Source organism: Cucurbita pepo, chromosome LG03, assembly GCF_002806865.2.
Source record: "Cucurbita pepo subsp. pepo cultivar mu-cu-16 chromosome LG03, ASM280686v2, whole genome shotgun sequence".
NCBI lineage: Eukaryota > Viridiplantae > Streptophyta > Magnoliopsida > Cucurbitales > Cucurbitaceae > Cucurbita > Cucurbita pepo.
In genome coordinates this window covers 7,534,836-7,552,330 of record NC_036640.1, presented here as the reverse complement: position 1 = coordinate 7,552,330, position 17,495 = coordinate 7,534,836, and the positions used below count along the sequence as shown (strand labels likewise).

Sequence of the window (17,495 nt, the reverse complement as noted above, 5' to 3'; positions counted from 1 at the left end):
CCATGTAGAAGTTCTCCAACATTACACAAGATCTTCCTTGCTATGACTCAAACACAAGGCTAAGGCTTGTGGGAGCTTCTTGAAAGAAAATCCCAAAGGGATTGGAGAAGAAGAAAGAGTTTCGAGAATTCTCTGAAGATGTAATTTCATTCTCCAGAGAAAGTGGGAGAGATTGATATATCTTTGGCTCAACCCGAGGGTCTATGTAAAGGGACTCTCAGAGAATATTTGACAAATAATATATTTGCATATTTAATATATTGGGATATTATACCTTATATAAATCATATTTAAATATTATAAGATATCCTAATATTAATTAATTTGAATCTCATTCATATTTCAAATATATTTTTAATTTAATTTATTAAATACATTAATTAATTTAATATTTAATTGTATCAAATACAATAAATATTTTTTCTTTTTAATATATCTAATATATTAAATAATAATTTGAACCTTTTAAATTAAATATATTTTCTCTATTTATTTAATATATCTAATATATTAAATATTAATGTGACATTTTAAATTAAATTTATTTTCTCTTTTATATTTAATATATTTAATATATTTAATATCAATTTAAACGCTTCAAATTTTCATTTAAATAAATTGAACCTTTTATAGTTACTATGAGCTAGCTAGGGGATCTTATGGATACAAATTATAAGCTCCAATGATACAAAATTAATTAATTAAACTCTTTAATTAATCAATTTCCATTAACTTTAGGTCACTACACGGTAGACTCAAAGTTGCACTCTTATGCACTGCAGGATAGGTCATGTCCATTGATATAATTATTACAAATAAATCGATCATTCACGAGTTGTTCATAATTATAGCCGGGTCAAAAGTCTGTTTTACCCCTATAATTACATCTTTCACCTTAAGTACCACTTATTCTCTAATGAACAATTTTTTTATGATCCAATCATAAACCAAGTCCCTCTCAGGCCAATGAGAGGGTGGGGGCCATTGTTCAAGCCCCAAAATCAGTACTTACGAGAACAACTCTTATATGGAAAGGAGTGAATTCCATCTCATGATATTAGGTTCCCAACTCCCTATTTGGTCAAGTCCCAAAATGGTAGGCATATTGAATCGACTAAAAGAACCATTCTTACCCATGTAAATTAAAGGACAAGCCCTCACAGGCAGGAGTTCATAACTCATTCAGGATTAAGATCGAGTCGCATATGATCATCATGTGAAATATTAATCTTCTCAATTAACGGATTTACAAAGAGAGATTAAATATTTCTAGTCCAGTCTTATACAAACTCATTGTATAGGATACCCCCACTTACATGTCTCCACATGAACAATTTGGATCAAATCATGTGTAACGATTACAAAGTGGGTCGTATCAATAGTGTTACTAGGATAAGGCACCCAACCTTATCCATATACTATAGACTCTTTAGGTTATTACTCCAACACGATCCTCTTGTATGTCAACCACATACTGTTCAAAATTACATTAATAACCTTAGATTTTCATACCATGGATAACAATTAAATTACAAATAAAATAATAAAAATTATTGTTAAAAACTAAATAATTAATTACGAGGCTTTAGGGCATAAATCCAACACTTATTTCAAAACATAACATAGATTATGGTTTATACCATAGCATAATTTGGCAAAATGGAAAGAAAGGGCCCAACCTGGTTAAAACTGGTGACCTTTTGATCTATAGTCAAATGCTCTACCATTGAGCTATAGATCCATTTTATGTGATCCTAACCTTAGTGACCTTTTTGTAAGTGGCCCCTCTATTGGAAGAGTCGAAAGAATTTTCTTATGCATGATGACATGAGCTCAATGGCCCCTACACCTATCATGTGTTTGATATAATATATTATTATGATATGATATGCTTTGATCATATGTTATGCTATGATGATATGATATGTTATGATGCTATGATATATTATGATGATGTAATATGTTATGACGACATGAGATGCAAGACGATATAACACATTATCATGAGATCTCATGTTCCGATGATATTCATGAATCTTCTATTCTTCCTCAAAGTATTCCTAGTCATTCCATCTCCTCCAATGGTTAAATCTTCTATTCTTCCTCAAAGTATCCCAATATAATGTGTAAACGGTGTTAAGGGTTGTGCCATAAAGATGATTTAAAGATGAAAATTATAGGGACCTCATGCATTTTGTGTACTCATATACATCAGGATACTTTTCGATTTATGATGATGAGTACGGACGCGTACACTATGATAATGATCATCATCATGACTCGCATGATACTTGGGATCTGTTAACCTCCGGACGTCGCAATGGACAACTAGCTAGACTATGATGGATCCAGGAGGTGCGAATCGCCTGGGGATCCATACTCGCATGTGTGGGTCGTGTGTAGAGAAGTACTACACATCCAATTTTGTCTATACTAGAGGCAACTCCTATGATGGTTTTAATATAGGTCCCTAATCATAAGTTGCATGTGTTTGCTCTCTGACCCCAATAGTGAGGTCACTAATTGAGTATTTCTTAAAATACTCAAGTCGTGTGCTACTTCTATTTCAGGTGAAGGCAAGGCATCCCTGTACGGCTGACGATGACATTTCAATCTGAGACCATGACACATGCATAGGGTAGCTGTACTTACTTTCTTAGACTTAAGTTAGAATAGGGTGTTTTTAATGTTTTACCTTTCTTTATTTAGTTTAGTTTTTTTTTTCTTTTCTTTTTGTCGTTTTAAAGATGTTTCCGACATGTAAGTCCACGATAGTGTTTTAATATGAAGTTTATGTTTTATGATGAAGTTTTAAATGTTTAATTCTTCATATGAGTATAGATGATGTTGACGGTAGCGACTCTAGGTAAGTGGAAATTTAGGGTCGTTACATCTGAAGTTAGCCTCAACCTACATCATTGAGTTCGCGAAGAATTGGTTAACAGGGACGTCAACCAATTCAGTGGGAGAGGATGTCACCGCCGTGCTTGTTTAAGGCGTGTTGCCTATGGCCACATGTCGAATGTCCTAGTCATGCTTGTCTAGGATATGTTGTCCATGGTCGGATGCCCGTTCTAAATTCCTTTTACATGCTTTATCGTAGATAGGCCTTTACTATTTCATGTTGTGTCAATACGAGGGTGTATGATCGGTTACCAAAATCATGTCTACACTGGCCAGGGCTAAAATGTCCCAAAATGTACTAGAGGGTGATGCGATTAGTCCTCAATTCTTCTTACCCTAAGTTATATGCTATTTAAGTCATGGTGTTTCTTTCTTTGATTATAGTCATATAACGTTGCTTGATTCAATTATTTCAAATTGTTTTCAAATGCATTTCCTCGCTCACGTTTTCTAAAGTATTTCTCATAAACGTGACTCGAGGCTCGAGCATATGCCGACTTTGTCTGCGAAGTCCAAATTTTTTACGGTTGACTTGTTCTCTGGGTTAGAAGAAGTGCCACACAATCAGTCTCGTTGCCGTAAGAGTGTGATGACACCGGACAACATCTCTCTGTTCCTAATATCATTAAACTATTTGTTGCTTCACCTTTACAAGCGAAAAATAGTAAACTGTCTATTCGTACACGGCCATCGGATTAGAATTGTGAACTACCTATTTTAGGAACACTAAACTATCTATCATATCACCTTTTTGAGGCTAAGATATTAAAATACATGATGTTGCATCGCATTTTCAGGAAAAAAACAGTAATCTTCTTGTTCTCATACCCTCTCAGGTTAGAACAGTATGAGACCATGGCTCCCCACTAAGCACAACTATAGGTAGCTAGTAGTATACCCTCTATGACTCTTGAGATTCTCTATGAGGTGACAACTGAACTCGTCTATGTATCAAGTAAACTCTAATCTCTCTTGGTTTGACACATGGTCTAACATACTTATAATATGTATTCAAGAGCACATAACATTATCCAATAGCATAATTGGGCATTGGTCCTATTCGACTCTTTCACGTATTTCTTAAAACTTGCTCCATGTGGTTACTTACTTGTTTGTCGACTTTTCGAGCTTGATTTGGGACTTCAAGAAATTCAAGTTCTCTAAAATTTCTCAATATGCCCTAAATTAAGTTAAAAGAATGAAACGGTGAAGATGGCTTATAGAACGCACTCCATAAAGCTTCAAATTCGTTAAAATAATAATAATAATAATAATAATAATAATAATAATAATAATAATAAAAAAGAAAGAAGAAGAAGAGGGACATAAGTTGAGAAACTAACCATTGACTATACGGTCATCTTCTCCAACTTGGGTGCCTCTACTTTCCTTCATTCTTTTTTTTTTTTTTTTAATTTTTTTTTTTTTTTTTAATCTTTTATTTATTTTCTTAAAACTCGCGATATTACATGACACCCTTTGGCAGGATGATCCTCTCTCTCGCCTTTTCTCTTTTACTTGTGATGGGATACTCTTAGGAGGATTGTCTCGAGAGGGATGGAAGACAGTATTCTTGAGTGTTTTGAGGTGGGGAAGGATAGGGTGTCAATGTCACATCGTCAATTAGTGGATGATACTATTTTCTTTTTCTTTGGCAAGGAGAAGTCCTTCCTCATATCCAACCATATCTTTGGCTTTCGAGGTCATGTCGGGACTTAAGATCTATAGTGAAAAGTTCCAAACTCTAGATTTAAATTGTGATCATGTGGGTAGATGGGTTGCTAGGGTGGATTGTGAGCTTAAGTCTTTCTCTTCGTTCTATTTAGGTCTCCCTCATTGCTCTACCTTTCCTTATTTATATTATTTATCCCCTATGAAATATTTGAGAAGGTGATAACTTTCCAAAAGTAGACTTATATCAAGTCTTTTTACTGTTAATTTTACACTTATACTTACCATTTTCTCATTAATTGCTCCAGTTATTCTAATTAGTATACATGAAATAGTCAATTGCGATTTAATATGAAAAGAAGATCAATTTGCATAAATCGAGCTTAATTGTACACTTAATTGAGTTATTTGGTAAAATTCTAGAACATTTATGCTGAACCATGATGCTGTAGCAAATTTAGAAACAACATTGCTTGCAAATCTGGAAATAAATTGCTGACCTTGATGCTGAAGCAATCCGGAAAGCAAACTTTTCGGGGATGACCTAGATTTTAATCCACATCAGCAGCCCACGTGGATCATTGGCTACCAAATTAGAAACATCCTAGGTGGACAATTTTATCCTTTCTCAGCCCTAGATGAGAAAGAAACAAGCATTATAAAAGGAAAAGGATACCTAAAATAGGAAGGAGCCACACTTTGGGAGAGGAATCAGATTAGACAACAGCAGCCTCTACTACTGTGAAACCAGAGAAGAAGAAGAAAATCTTAATCCAGCAGTTGTTGACAGCATAAGGGAAAGGAGACCAACAAGGATTGATTAGGGCAAAGAGGTGGACGTGAGAGCTCAAGGGAAGGGAACTTTCATTGACGAATGACAACAAACCGGGATAACTCTCTATTTCCTTATTCTCTTTTCTCATTCCATCAATTTTACATGATTGAGATGCGAATTCCTCTGTTTAATTCAGTTTGTATGGAGGGATAAACTTTATAGGAGAGGCGAGAGAGTTTTATATAGTTTAAGTATGTTGACGGTATGATTTTTAGTTTATTAAAGAGTTGTTGTTAATGATTTACACATGGGTGTTTAATTAGCTACTTTACATACATAGTTGTTCTCTTATTCGGGAGAAGAGAGGAAGCAATGAAATTCTCTTTGATACTCTAGTTCCATAGCAAGGAGACTTGAAGGGTAATAAAAAGGTTAGGAATAATTCTTCTCCTAGAGCTTTGTTAATAAAAATTACAACGATTATGGAAATAATCACCATTCATGACCCTCGGAAGTGCAACTTTGCTCATTTGTTGCTGATTGATGAAGGGGAACCAAAGTCCTTGGATGATGCTCAATAATTAGAGGATACAACCAAGTGGGAGCAAGTCATGAATTGTTAAGGATAGTTGACCGTTTATTATAAGGCAAATATATTGTATTCATTTATTATCCTTTCATTTTATCGTTCTTTCCCTATTATTTGTAATTTACCATAATTCTCTATACTCTAAATGATTATAAATAGAGAACTTTCACCACCATTTAGATGTGGTGGTTTCAGCAAACATTTTCCATGGTATCAGAGCTTTTTTCGGTTTAACAACCTTGATCCTTTTTTCGCTATGGCTTTCGAATCCTCTTATCATCTTCTTCCTTTCAATACTCTAATCCATATGATCACCATCAAACTTTCTTCATCCAATTATCTTCTTTGGAAACGCCAACTTCTCCCTCTTCTTGGGAGTCAAGACATGTTGGGCTATGTTGATGGAACTATGGTTCCACCACCTCGCTTTGAACCAGAAACCTCCTCAACACTCAACCCCAAATATTTGGCATGGAGAGCAGCCGATCAACGACTTCTCTGTCTCCTGCTCTCCTCTCTCACCGAGGAATCCATTGCTGTTGTCGTTGGTCTCTCCACTACACGTAATGTTTGGCTTGCGTTGGAAACTACATTCAACCATCATTCGAAAGCTCGTGAACTGAGACTCAAGGATGACTTGCAGCTGATGAAACGTGGCACCAAACCTGTTGCTGAGTATGCCCGTGCCTTCAAAACAATTTGTGACCAACTTCATGCCATTGGCACACCCGTCGAGGACATTGATAAAGTGCACTGGTTTCTTCCTGAACTCGGCACCGATTTTTCAGCTTTTTCTACTGCTCAGATGGCTCTCACCCCTATCCCTTGTTTTACAGATTTAGTCTCTAAAGCTAAAAGTTTTGAGTTGTTTCAGCGCTCCCTTGAGTTCTCCGACTCCACTCCTACAGCATTCACAGTCACTAATCGTGCTCACACCCATGGAAGCCACCCTCCTTCCTCTAGCAACTAACGAGGTGGTTCTTATTTCCACAAAAACAACTCTTCTAATCGAGGACGAACCCACTCAGGTCAAGGTCGTCGACCACCTCACTGCCAAATATGTCGCAAAGAGGGCCATTATGCTAACCGCTGCAACCAACGGTATGTTCGACCTGATTCTACTCATGCTCACCTTGCTGAAGCCTTAAACACGTCCTGTTCTATTGCTGGACCCGATGCTGCTGATTGGTTTTTGGATACTGGGGCTTCGGCCCATATGACCGCCGACCCATCTATTTTGGATTAGTCTAAAAATTACACGGGTAAGGACTCTGTGATCATAGGAAACGGTACATCCCTACCCATTACCCACATCGGTACTCTTTCTCCTGTCCCAAATATTCACTTGTTAGATGTCTTGGTTGTCCCTCATCTCACTAAAAATCTTCTTTCAATCAGTAAATTAACGTCTGATTTTCCTCTCTCCGTTACATTTACTAATAATCTTCTTACTATCCACAATCGTAAAACAGGAAGGGTGGTGGCAACCGGTAAAAGAGATGGAGGGCTATATGTGCTGGAGCGCGGCAACCCTGCTTTTATTTCAGTACTTCGAAACAAATTTTTACGTGCTTCATATGATTTATGGCATGCTCGCCTGGGTCATGTGAATCATTCTGTTATTTCTTTTTTAAATAGAAAAAGTCATCTTTCTCTTACGTCTTTATTGCCTTCTCCATCACTATGTAGTACTTGTCAGCTTGCGAAAAGTCATCGATTGCTTTATTCCCGCAATGAACGTAGGTCGTCTCATGTGTTAGATCTTATTTATTGTGATCTTTGGGATCCTTCCCCTGNTTTGGATTAGTCTAAAAATTACACGGGTAAGGACTCTGTGATCATAGGAAACGGTACATCCCTACCCATTACCCACATCGGTACTCTTTCTCCTGTCCCAAATATTCACTTGTTAGATGTCTTGGTTGTCCCTCATCTCACTAAAAATCTTCTTTCAATCAGTAAATTAACGTCTGATTTTCCTCTCTCCGTTACATTTACTAATAATCTTCTTACTATCCACAATCGTAAAACAGGAAGGGTGGTGGCAACCGGTAAAAGAGATGGAGGGCTATATGTGCTGGAGCGCGGCAACCCTGCTTTTATTTCAGTACTTCGAAACAAATTTTTACGTGCTTCATATGATTTATGGCATGCTCGCCTGGGTCATGTGAATCATTCTGTTATTTCTTTTTTAAATAGAAAAAGTCATCTTTCTCTTACGTCTTTATTGCCTTCTCCATCACTATGTAGTACTTGTCAGCTTGCGAAAAGTCATCGATTGCTTTATTCCCGCAATGAACGTAGGTCGTCTCATGTGTTAGATCTTATTTATTGTGATCTTTGGGATCCTTCCCCTGTCAAATCAAATTCGGGTTTCTTTGTTATGTTATTTTTATTGATGATTATTCTCAATTCACTTGGTTTTACCCTTTAAAATTTAAATCTGATTTCTTTAATATTTTTCTTCAATTTCAAAAATTTGTGGAAAATCAATATTCTTCTCGTATCAAGGTATATCAAAGCGATGGAGGTACCGAATTTACTAGCACTTGTTTCAAAACTCATTTACGTACTTCTGGCATCCACCATTAACTCTTTTGTCCATATACACCGGCTCAAAATGGTCGTGCTAAGAGAAAACACCGTCATGTAACTGAGACTGGCTTGACCCTTCTCTTTCACTCTCATCTTTCTCCTTGTTTTTAGGTTGACGCCTTCAATACTGCAGCTTATATTATCAACTGGTTGCCTACTTCACTTCTTGGAGGTAAGTCACCCTTTGAACTCCTCTATGGCTACTCTCCGCATTATGACAATTTTCATCCCTTTGGTTGTCGTGTTTATTCTTACTTGCGTGATTATATGCCTAACAAGCTTTCTCCCCGCAGCATTTCTTGTATTTTTTTTGGGTTATAGTTCTACTCATAAGGGGTTCCGCTATCTTGATCCCACCACCACTAAGCTATATATCACCCGCCATGCTCAATTTGACGAAACTCACTTTCCTGTTATCCCTAGCTCCCAGGCCCAACCTCTTTCCTCTCTTTATATTTCAAATTTCTTGGAACCACATCTTTATCATATTGATTCATCCCCCCTACCACTTCATCATTGCACATTCCTCGATCCAGTTCACCCTCGTGTGATATTTGTTCTGACCTTGTGGATGAGTCTGTGCAGGTTGATACTTCTACTGTAGGTTCTGCTTTGCCACCCTCGACTTCTGACCTGACCTCTATTGAACCTACTATTGATTCCTCTTCTTTAGGCTCTCATCCTATGATCACACGAGCCAAAGCTGGTATATTCAAAACTCATCATCCAACAAATATTGGTATTTTGGGCTCATCACGACTTCTTTCTGCTCTTCTTGCATCCATTGAGCCAAAAGGATTCAAATCTGTAACTTAGAATCCTGTTTGGGTTGCTGCCATAGATGAAGAAATTCGAGCTTTACAACAAAATGATACTTGGACTTTGGTTCCTCGCCCTGCCAACACCAACATCGTGGGCTCTAAATGGGTGTTTGGTATTAAATATTTGCCTGATGGATCCGTCGAGTGTTTCAAGGCTCGTCTTGTTGCCAAAGGTTATACTCAGGTTCCTGGTCTTGACTACACTGCCACTTTCAGTTCGATTGTCAAAGCTACTACTGTTTGTGTTGTGCTTTCTATTGCAGTCACAAATAAATGGCCTCTTCGACAACTTGATGTCAAGAATGCTTTTCTCAATGGAACTCTTATTGAACGTGTTCATATGGAACAACCTCCTGGGTATATTGATCCTCGATTTCCCACTCATGTTTGTCTATTAAAGAAAGCCCTCTATGGCTTAAAGCAAGCTCCACGAATTTAGCTCATTTCTTCTCACACTTGGTTTTTCTTGCAGTCGAGCTAACACGTCCCTTTTTGTCTTTCATCAGCAATCTAACATTATCTATTTGCTTCTTTATGTTGATGACATTATTGTTACCGGCAACAACTCATCTCTTATTGACAGCTTTATTCGCAAGCTTCATTCTGAGTTCGCTACCAAAGATTTGGGTTCTCTCAGTTACTTTCTTGGTCTTGAAGCTTCACCCACTCCTGATGGTCTCTTTATTAGTCAGTTAAAATATGCTCGAGATATTCTTACTCGTGCTCAGTTGCTCGATAGCAAACCATTCCACACTCCCATGGTTGTTTCTCAACACCTGACTGCTGATGGTCCTCCTTTCTCTGATCCTACTCTTTGTAGATCTCTTGTTGGTGCCCTTCAGTACTTGACTATTACGCATCCAGATATTGCCTATGTTGTCAATTCTGTCAGTCAATTCTTGCATGCCCCTTCTGCAAATCACTTTCTTGCTGTAAAACGTATTCTTCGCTATGTCAAAGGAACACTCCACTTTGGTCTTACCTTTCATCCATCCACTGTTCCTAGTACGGTAATTGCTTATTCAGATGCTGACTGGGCTGGTTGTCTCGATTCTCGTCGTTCTACATCCGACTATTCTATTTATCTTGGTAACAATCTCGTTTCTTGGAGTGCCAAAAAGCAACCTATTGTCTCGCTCTTCAACTGTGAATCTGAGTATCGTGCTCTTGCCACGAGTGCTGCTGAACTTCTTTGGGTTACGCATCTTTTGCATGACCTCAAGATCCCTATTTCACAGCAACTCTTACTCTTATGTGACAACAAAAGTGCTATTTTTTTGAGCTCTAATCCCGTTTCTCACAAGCGAGCCAAACATGTTGAACTAGATTATCATTTCCTTCGAGGACTTGTTATCGCTGGCAAACTTCGCACACAATATGTACCTTCCCATCTCCAAGTTGCTAACATCTTCACGAAAAGTATTTCTCGATCTCTCTTCGAGTTTTTCAGATCCAAGTTTCACGTTCGTTCAAATCCGATGNCACTTTGGTCTTACCTTTCATCCATCCACTGTTCCTAGTACGGTAATTGCTTATTCAGATGCTGACTGGGCTGGTTGTCTCGATTCTCGTCGTTCTACATCCGACTATTCTATTTATCTTGGTAACAATCTCGTTTCTTGGAGTGCCAAAAAGCAACCTATTGTCTCGCTCTTCAACTGTGAATCTGAGTATCGTGCTCTTGCCACGAGTGCTGCTGAACTTCTTTGGGTTACGCATCTTTTGCATGACCTCAAGATCCCTATTTCACAGCAACTCTTACTCTTATGTGACAACAAAAGTGCTATTTTTTTGAGCTCTAATCCCGTTTCTCACAAGCGAGCCAAACATGTTGAACTAGATTATCATTTCCTTCGAGGACTTGTTATCGCTGGCAAACTTCGCACACAATATGTACCTTCCCATCTCCAAGTTGCTAACATCTTCACGAAAAGTATTTCTCGATCTCTCTTCGAGTTTTTCAGATCCAAGTTTCACGTTCGTTCAAATCCGATGCTCAACTTGCGGGGGGTGTTAAGGATAGTTGATCGTTTATTATAAGGCAAATATCTTACATTACGGCTTACCATATTTGCCCTTTTATTAAAGGCAAATATATTGTATTCATTTATTATTCTTTCCTTTTATTGTTCTTTTCATATTATTTGTAATTTACCATAATTCTTAGTACAGTTAATGATTATAAATAGAGAACTTTCACCACCATTTAGGTGTGGTGGTTTCAGCAAACATTTTCATGGATGATGAGATGAGTTGGATGTCTAAGCTTCAAAATTGTATTGCTCCTTCATCTACTAAGATTGAGTACGTGGCAATAGCTAATACTGAAAAAGAGATGATATGGATGAAAGACTATCTAGAAGAATTAGGCAAGTGCGAGAAGTTTCTTCATGTAGATAGTTAGAGTGTCATACAGTTCGTGAAGAACATGGTCTATCAAAGACAAATCACACTAGAAGATGATATCATTTCACTCTTAGGTTAGTGGAAAGTAGTAATGTGTTTGGAGAAGATAGAAGGTTCAAAGATTCCAGAAAACATATTAACATACGTTGATGTTGGAAAATTGAGATTGACTCATCGATATAAATCTTTAGCTAATATTGTGCGACCCTAACACACGCATGTTAGAGTCCATACATGGAATTTTGTGGGGACCCAAATTTATCAATCGAGTAATTAAACATCTTGCCCGAGCACTTCCTCCTACACCATGAACACTCACACTACCAAAATTGTCTCTACACTTGGAACCCTTGCTATAAGTAAGATTTTATCATTTAAATGTTCTTCATTAAAGGTTGTTACTTCATTTAGTAGTTAACCTTTTTTTGTCTTTCATTTCCAATATTGCCCAAGTTTAGGCATAGAGAGAAATGTGCGGCACAAAAGTGGTTGTCTTGAACGCCTAGAAGAGCTTGGAAGATTGCAAATAAGTGAGAGAATTGGTAAGTGCGTGGCATGAAATTAGAATAGCTGCACTCTATAAATAAGTTCATTGTCAAATTGGAACTTGAAATTCAATATGTTTATTATTCCTCAAATTTTGTGTATGTCAAATTGGAAATTGGTTTACGTAATAGTAAACTGTTCGAAATGGGAATGCAATGTGTGAATCTGCCTCAGCAATATCATAATGAGACATAAGAGATAAAATGTGAGTCGGGCGTTAGGTAGGAGTAGCCATCTGTCGCTCTAATTTGCAATGAAGACAACAACACAGAATTGGACAAGGTAGACATTAAATGAAACCAAATGGAATTCAACAAAAAGACACACAAAAATCAAATCTTTATAGATATGAACAGCCCGTGATGATGAAGACACTGCCCATTGTCTCTGCTCTTCGTATTGGTACCCGTGAACACCCAAGAACATCATCATCTTCACTCATGTTTTCATACTTTACCTCTTTTCTTCTTATGTCTGCCTACAAATATTCCCCCATTCTCCACTTTTCTACCATTTTGCTTTTTCTTTCTTTTACATTTGTCTTGCCTTTTGTGGCAGCTCCAAGCTTGTTGTATACTTTTTCAACTATATGGAGTCTCGATCTTGACACGCTCACGAACCGCCTTGATTTGACGCAAAAGCAAATAAACTTCAAACTTAAAGGATTAAAATAAAAAATTTCAATTTTGAGGGTGGAAAGTGAAACCTGATTAGCTTTGGACTCAATTCTATTACTTTCATACACATGACTCATGTTCATGCATGCATATGACCCGTTACGATTGCTGATTCATCGCCAACACGAACGTTCTAAATGAGATTCAAACTCTGAACAAAGTGTTTGTGCAGTCATTCTTTTTTGCCTACTTCCTCTACAATACAAGAAGTGAAGTGAAAGGTTGTAAAAGTGGAAAGAACATTCATCTATGGGCCCAATTTCTGTTAAATGACATAGAAGACAATTAGATGAAAAGAGTTAAAATTGGTATGTGTGGTGACTCTAATTGTCTCGTGAACCAACATGGTCCCATTCCCAATTATGTGAATCATTCACAATTCTTCTTCTTCTTCTTATTCATTTGTCAGAGTTTCCAGAACACTCCCATATGGGAATTTAGATAGGGATAGAGAGGGGCCTTGGTTTTTGAAAGATTGGTATAAAAAGGAGAGGAGGGTTAAGCTTTGTATTCACAGTTCCTCTAAGAATTGTGTGCAATATGAAGATGGGTTGGACTCTGCTTCTCTTTGCTCTGTTTCTGAGCCTCACTTCCCATAATGCCTTCTCTCACTCTCTTCATAGCAACAAGCCTGCTGTTGTTGTCGGCACTGTGTTCTGCGACACTTGTTCCCAACAACGCCTCTCCAAGTCTACCTATTTCATCTCAGGTCCTTCTTATTTCTCTTTTACAGTCTTTACTTACCACTTAAAGACGCATCTAATTTGAGGTTATGTTCTTTGATTGCAGGAGCCATTGTTGCAGTTGAATGCAGAGACCATAAAACCTCTGAAACCAATTTCAAAGAGCAAGTGAAGACCAACAAAAATGGAAATTTCAAAGTAGTGTTGCCATTCTCTGAGCAAGAACACACCAACAAAATGGAAACTTGTTCTGTAAAAATGATCAAAAGCAGTGACCCCTTCTGCTCTGTACCCTCCTCTGCTACTTCCTCTTCTCTAAAACTGAAGAACTCTAAGATCAGAGATGGCACCAGGGTTTTCTCAGCTGGGTATTTCGCTTTCAAGCCATTGAAACAGCCCACTTCGTGCAATCGGAAGAACACCGACATTTTGAAAGCCAAACAAGTTAACCCTCAGCTTCCTTTTCCGCCGATTATTCCGCCGATTGTTCCGCCGGTTATTCAGCCGCCATCGCTTTTGCCGCCCAACCCCCTGCAGCCGGCGCCGCTGATCCCGAACCCGTTAGAACCGCCGACTCCGGTGATTCCGAACCCATTCCAGCCGCCAGCTCCGTTGATTCCGGTCATTCCTATGCCGCCGTTGCCAATTTTAACACCGCCGTCACCTCCGCCGACGGTGTTGCCGCCGTTTATACCGCCGTTTCTGCCGCCGATCCCTGGTATTCCGTCTGGTCCACCAAAAGTGAAAAAGATTCCATGAAGGATGATTTATGATTTGAATTATGGTTAATGGGTACAATTTGTAGTGATGTGAGGAGGTGTGATCGTGGAGTAAGTAAGTAGAATATCTGAAATAAGTGGAAGAACACAATATTGGGTTTTTTCTAATATTATTTAAACTTTGAATTAGAATATGAAGTATATCCATTCTCATATTCTTCCAACCCAACACAAAATATTCACTTTTCCGGCCTCACCTTGCTTAGTTAACGAACGAGTAAACTCGTAACGATTTAAGTTACTAGTACAATACGTTTTTGGATTCTACCTAAAAGGTTAAAAAGAACACGATAATTTAAAAGAAATTCCATCAATATAACATTTAAATAAATAAATAATAAGAATTAAAATATACATTTATTGATTTATTAGCCACTAAAACTTGGATTTAGTTAAATCCTGAATTGTAGGGTTGACTTTAGTGGTCATAGATTTTTTAACATATATTTTTATAACATGTTTGTAGTTTTTGCATCCAAGAGGCGGTGCGGCGGGTGGTGGGGATAGATTCTTACTTATCCCATCTTATTTTAATTTTTAAAAATATGTATTGGAAATATAAATATAAATATATATCTTATTATATTGCACCTCATACATTTTATATTCTTCCTCGAATTCAGGTAAGTATATTGCAATATTATCCTTACAATAAAACAAATGGTCCTTGGTTTTTCTTTCACTTGAGCGGTTCAAAGCTAGTCGGAGAATACATTTTTTAACGACTCCAGACTGGCGACTTGGGTCTGATACGTTCGGACCAATTTTTACTAGTTTCAGTATGATTACTTTTAGCAAGTTAAAATTATTTTATGCAAAATTAGGTAAGTCAAATTTTATAGTAGAATTCTAATTTATGATTGGTGAGAATTCTTTGGTACTATTAAATATCAGATAGCAGCGTTAAGTTAGCATTAAAGAGTTGTAGCAGCTTTGGTCTAGGTCAACCAAGTAAGTGATTCTATTGTCGATTTGGTTGGAAGAATTGCTTTACGTATAATGACACATGCTTAGTGGTCCTACACGTGTCATATGTGTGATATGCTTGATATGTGATGTTATGATATGTGTCGCTATATGATTTGCCAAATAACATTATGAAATAAATGAAATGTTATGTTTTGACATGATGAGATGTCATGATGTACTATGATATGTTATATTAGGCCATGGTATGTTTTGACATGTTATGATATGTTTTAAAATAAGGAAATTTTCGATACACAACCCTTTTATCTTGATTTGAAAGTTATGTTATGAATAAAATGATTTTATAAGAATTTATGTACGCATATTACTAAGTGTAATATGTAAGGACAAAATGGGGTTGTNTAGTGGTCATAGATTTTTTAACATATATTTTTATAACATGTTTGTAGTTTTTGCATCCAAGAGGCGGTGCGGCGGGTGGTGGGGATAGATTCTTACTTATCCCATCTTATTTTAATTTTTAAAAATATGTATTGGAAATATAAATATAAATATATATCTTATTATATTGCACCTCATACATTTTATATTCTTCCTCGAATTCAGGTAAGTATATTGCAATATTATCCTTACAATAAAACAAATGGTCCTTGGTTTTTCTTTCACTTGAGCGGTTCAAAGCTAGTCGGAGAATACATTTTTTAACGACTCCAGACTGGCGACTTGGGTCTGATACGTTCGGACCAATTTTTACTAGTTTCAGTATGATTACTTTTAGCAAGTTAAAATTATTTTATGCAAAATTAGGTAAGTCAAATTTTATAGTAGAATTCTAATTTATGATTGGTGAGAATTCTTTGGTACTATTAAATATCAGATAGCAGCGTTAAGTTAGCATTAAAGAGTTGTAGCAGCTTTGGTCTAGGTCAACCAAGTAAGTGATTCTATTGTCGATTTGGTTGGAAGAATTGCTTTACGTATAATGACACATGCTTAGTGGTCCTACACGTGTCATATGTGTGATATGCTTGATATGTGATGTTATGATATGTGTCGCTATATGATTTGCCAAATAACATTATGAAATAAATGAAATGTTATGTTTTGACATGATGAGATGTCATGATGTACTATGATATGTTATATTAGGTCATGGTATGTTTTGACATGTTATGATATGTTTTGAAATAAGGAAATTTTCGATACACAGCCCTTTTATCTTGATTTGAAACCTTTTGTCTTGATTTGAAAGTTATGTTAGGAATAAAATGATTTTATAAGAATTTATGTACGCATATTACTAAGTGTAATATGTAAGGACAAAATGGGGTTATCTTGCATGATTTATTACCATGTAAAATATGGGGACTTCATGCATAATTGTATCTTACGTGCGTCAGGATATTCCTTTTTTAATAAGTATGGACGCGAACACTATGAGGCTAAAATGATCATCATGTTTATTATAATGCTACAATGGTCGTTATTCCCTTTGGGTGTCTAGCAACAATCCAGAAGAGCTAGCCCAAAGAGTATGCGAGCTCGCCTGGGGAACCCATGCTCGCACATGTAGGTCATGTGTAGAGAAATACTTCATATCTAATTTGTAGAAAAGCCACCTAATAGAAGACAATTTTAGATGATGGTCTCATCATTCTACATGTGTTTGCATTTCTCGACCCAAAAATGGGTATTTCTCGACCTCATTCTGCATGTGGTCATAATCTCGACCTCATTCTGCATGTGGTCATAACCTTCCTCATTCTGCATGTGGTCATAACCTTTGTTATTATTCTATTTCAGGTAAAGGCAAGACACTCATGTTCCACCCAACCTTCCTCATTCTGCATGTGGTCATAACCTTTGTTATAGGCAAGACACTCATGTTCCACCCAACCTTCCTCATTCTGCATGTGGTCATAACCTTTGTTATTATTCTATTTCAGGTAAAGGCAAGACACTCATGTTCCACCCATTACGTTGAAGACCATGGAACCTATCTTAAGGTAGTTGTAGTTTTAGAACCTATCTTAAGGTAGTTGTAGTTTAGACCATGGAACCTATCTTAAGGTAGTTGTAGTTTTAGAACCTATCTTAAGGTAGTTGTAGTTTTATTTAC

At 37.0% G+C, this 17,495-nt stretch overlaps 1 protein-coding gene across 1 annotated transcript; it reads left to right on the top strand.

Moving 5' to 3' along the window:
* Nucleotides 1–13,441: 13,441 nt before the first annotated feature.
* LOC111791327 (gibberellin-regulated protein 14) lies at nt 13,442–14,597 on the top strand. The gene is made up of 2 exons (XM_023672618.1): nt 13,442–13,693; nt 13,774–14,597. The coding sequence occupies exons 1-2, from the start codon at nt 13,525–13,527 to the stop codon at nt 14,424–14,426; spliced, it is 822 nt and encodes a 273-aa protein (XP_023528386.1). The 5' UTR covers nt 13,442–13,524; the 3' UTR covers nt 14,427–14,597.
* Nucleotides 14,598–17,495: the final 2,898 nt, after the last annotated feature.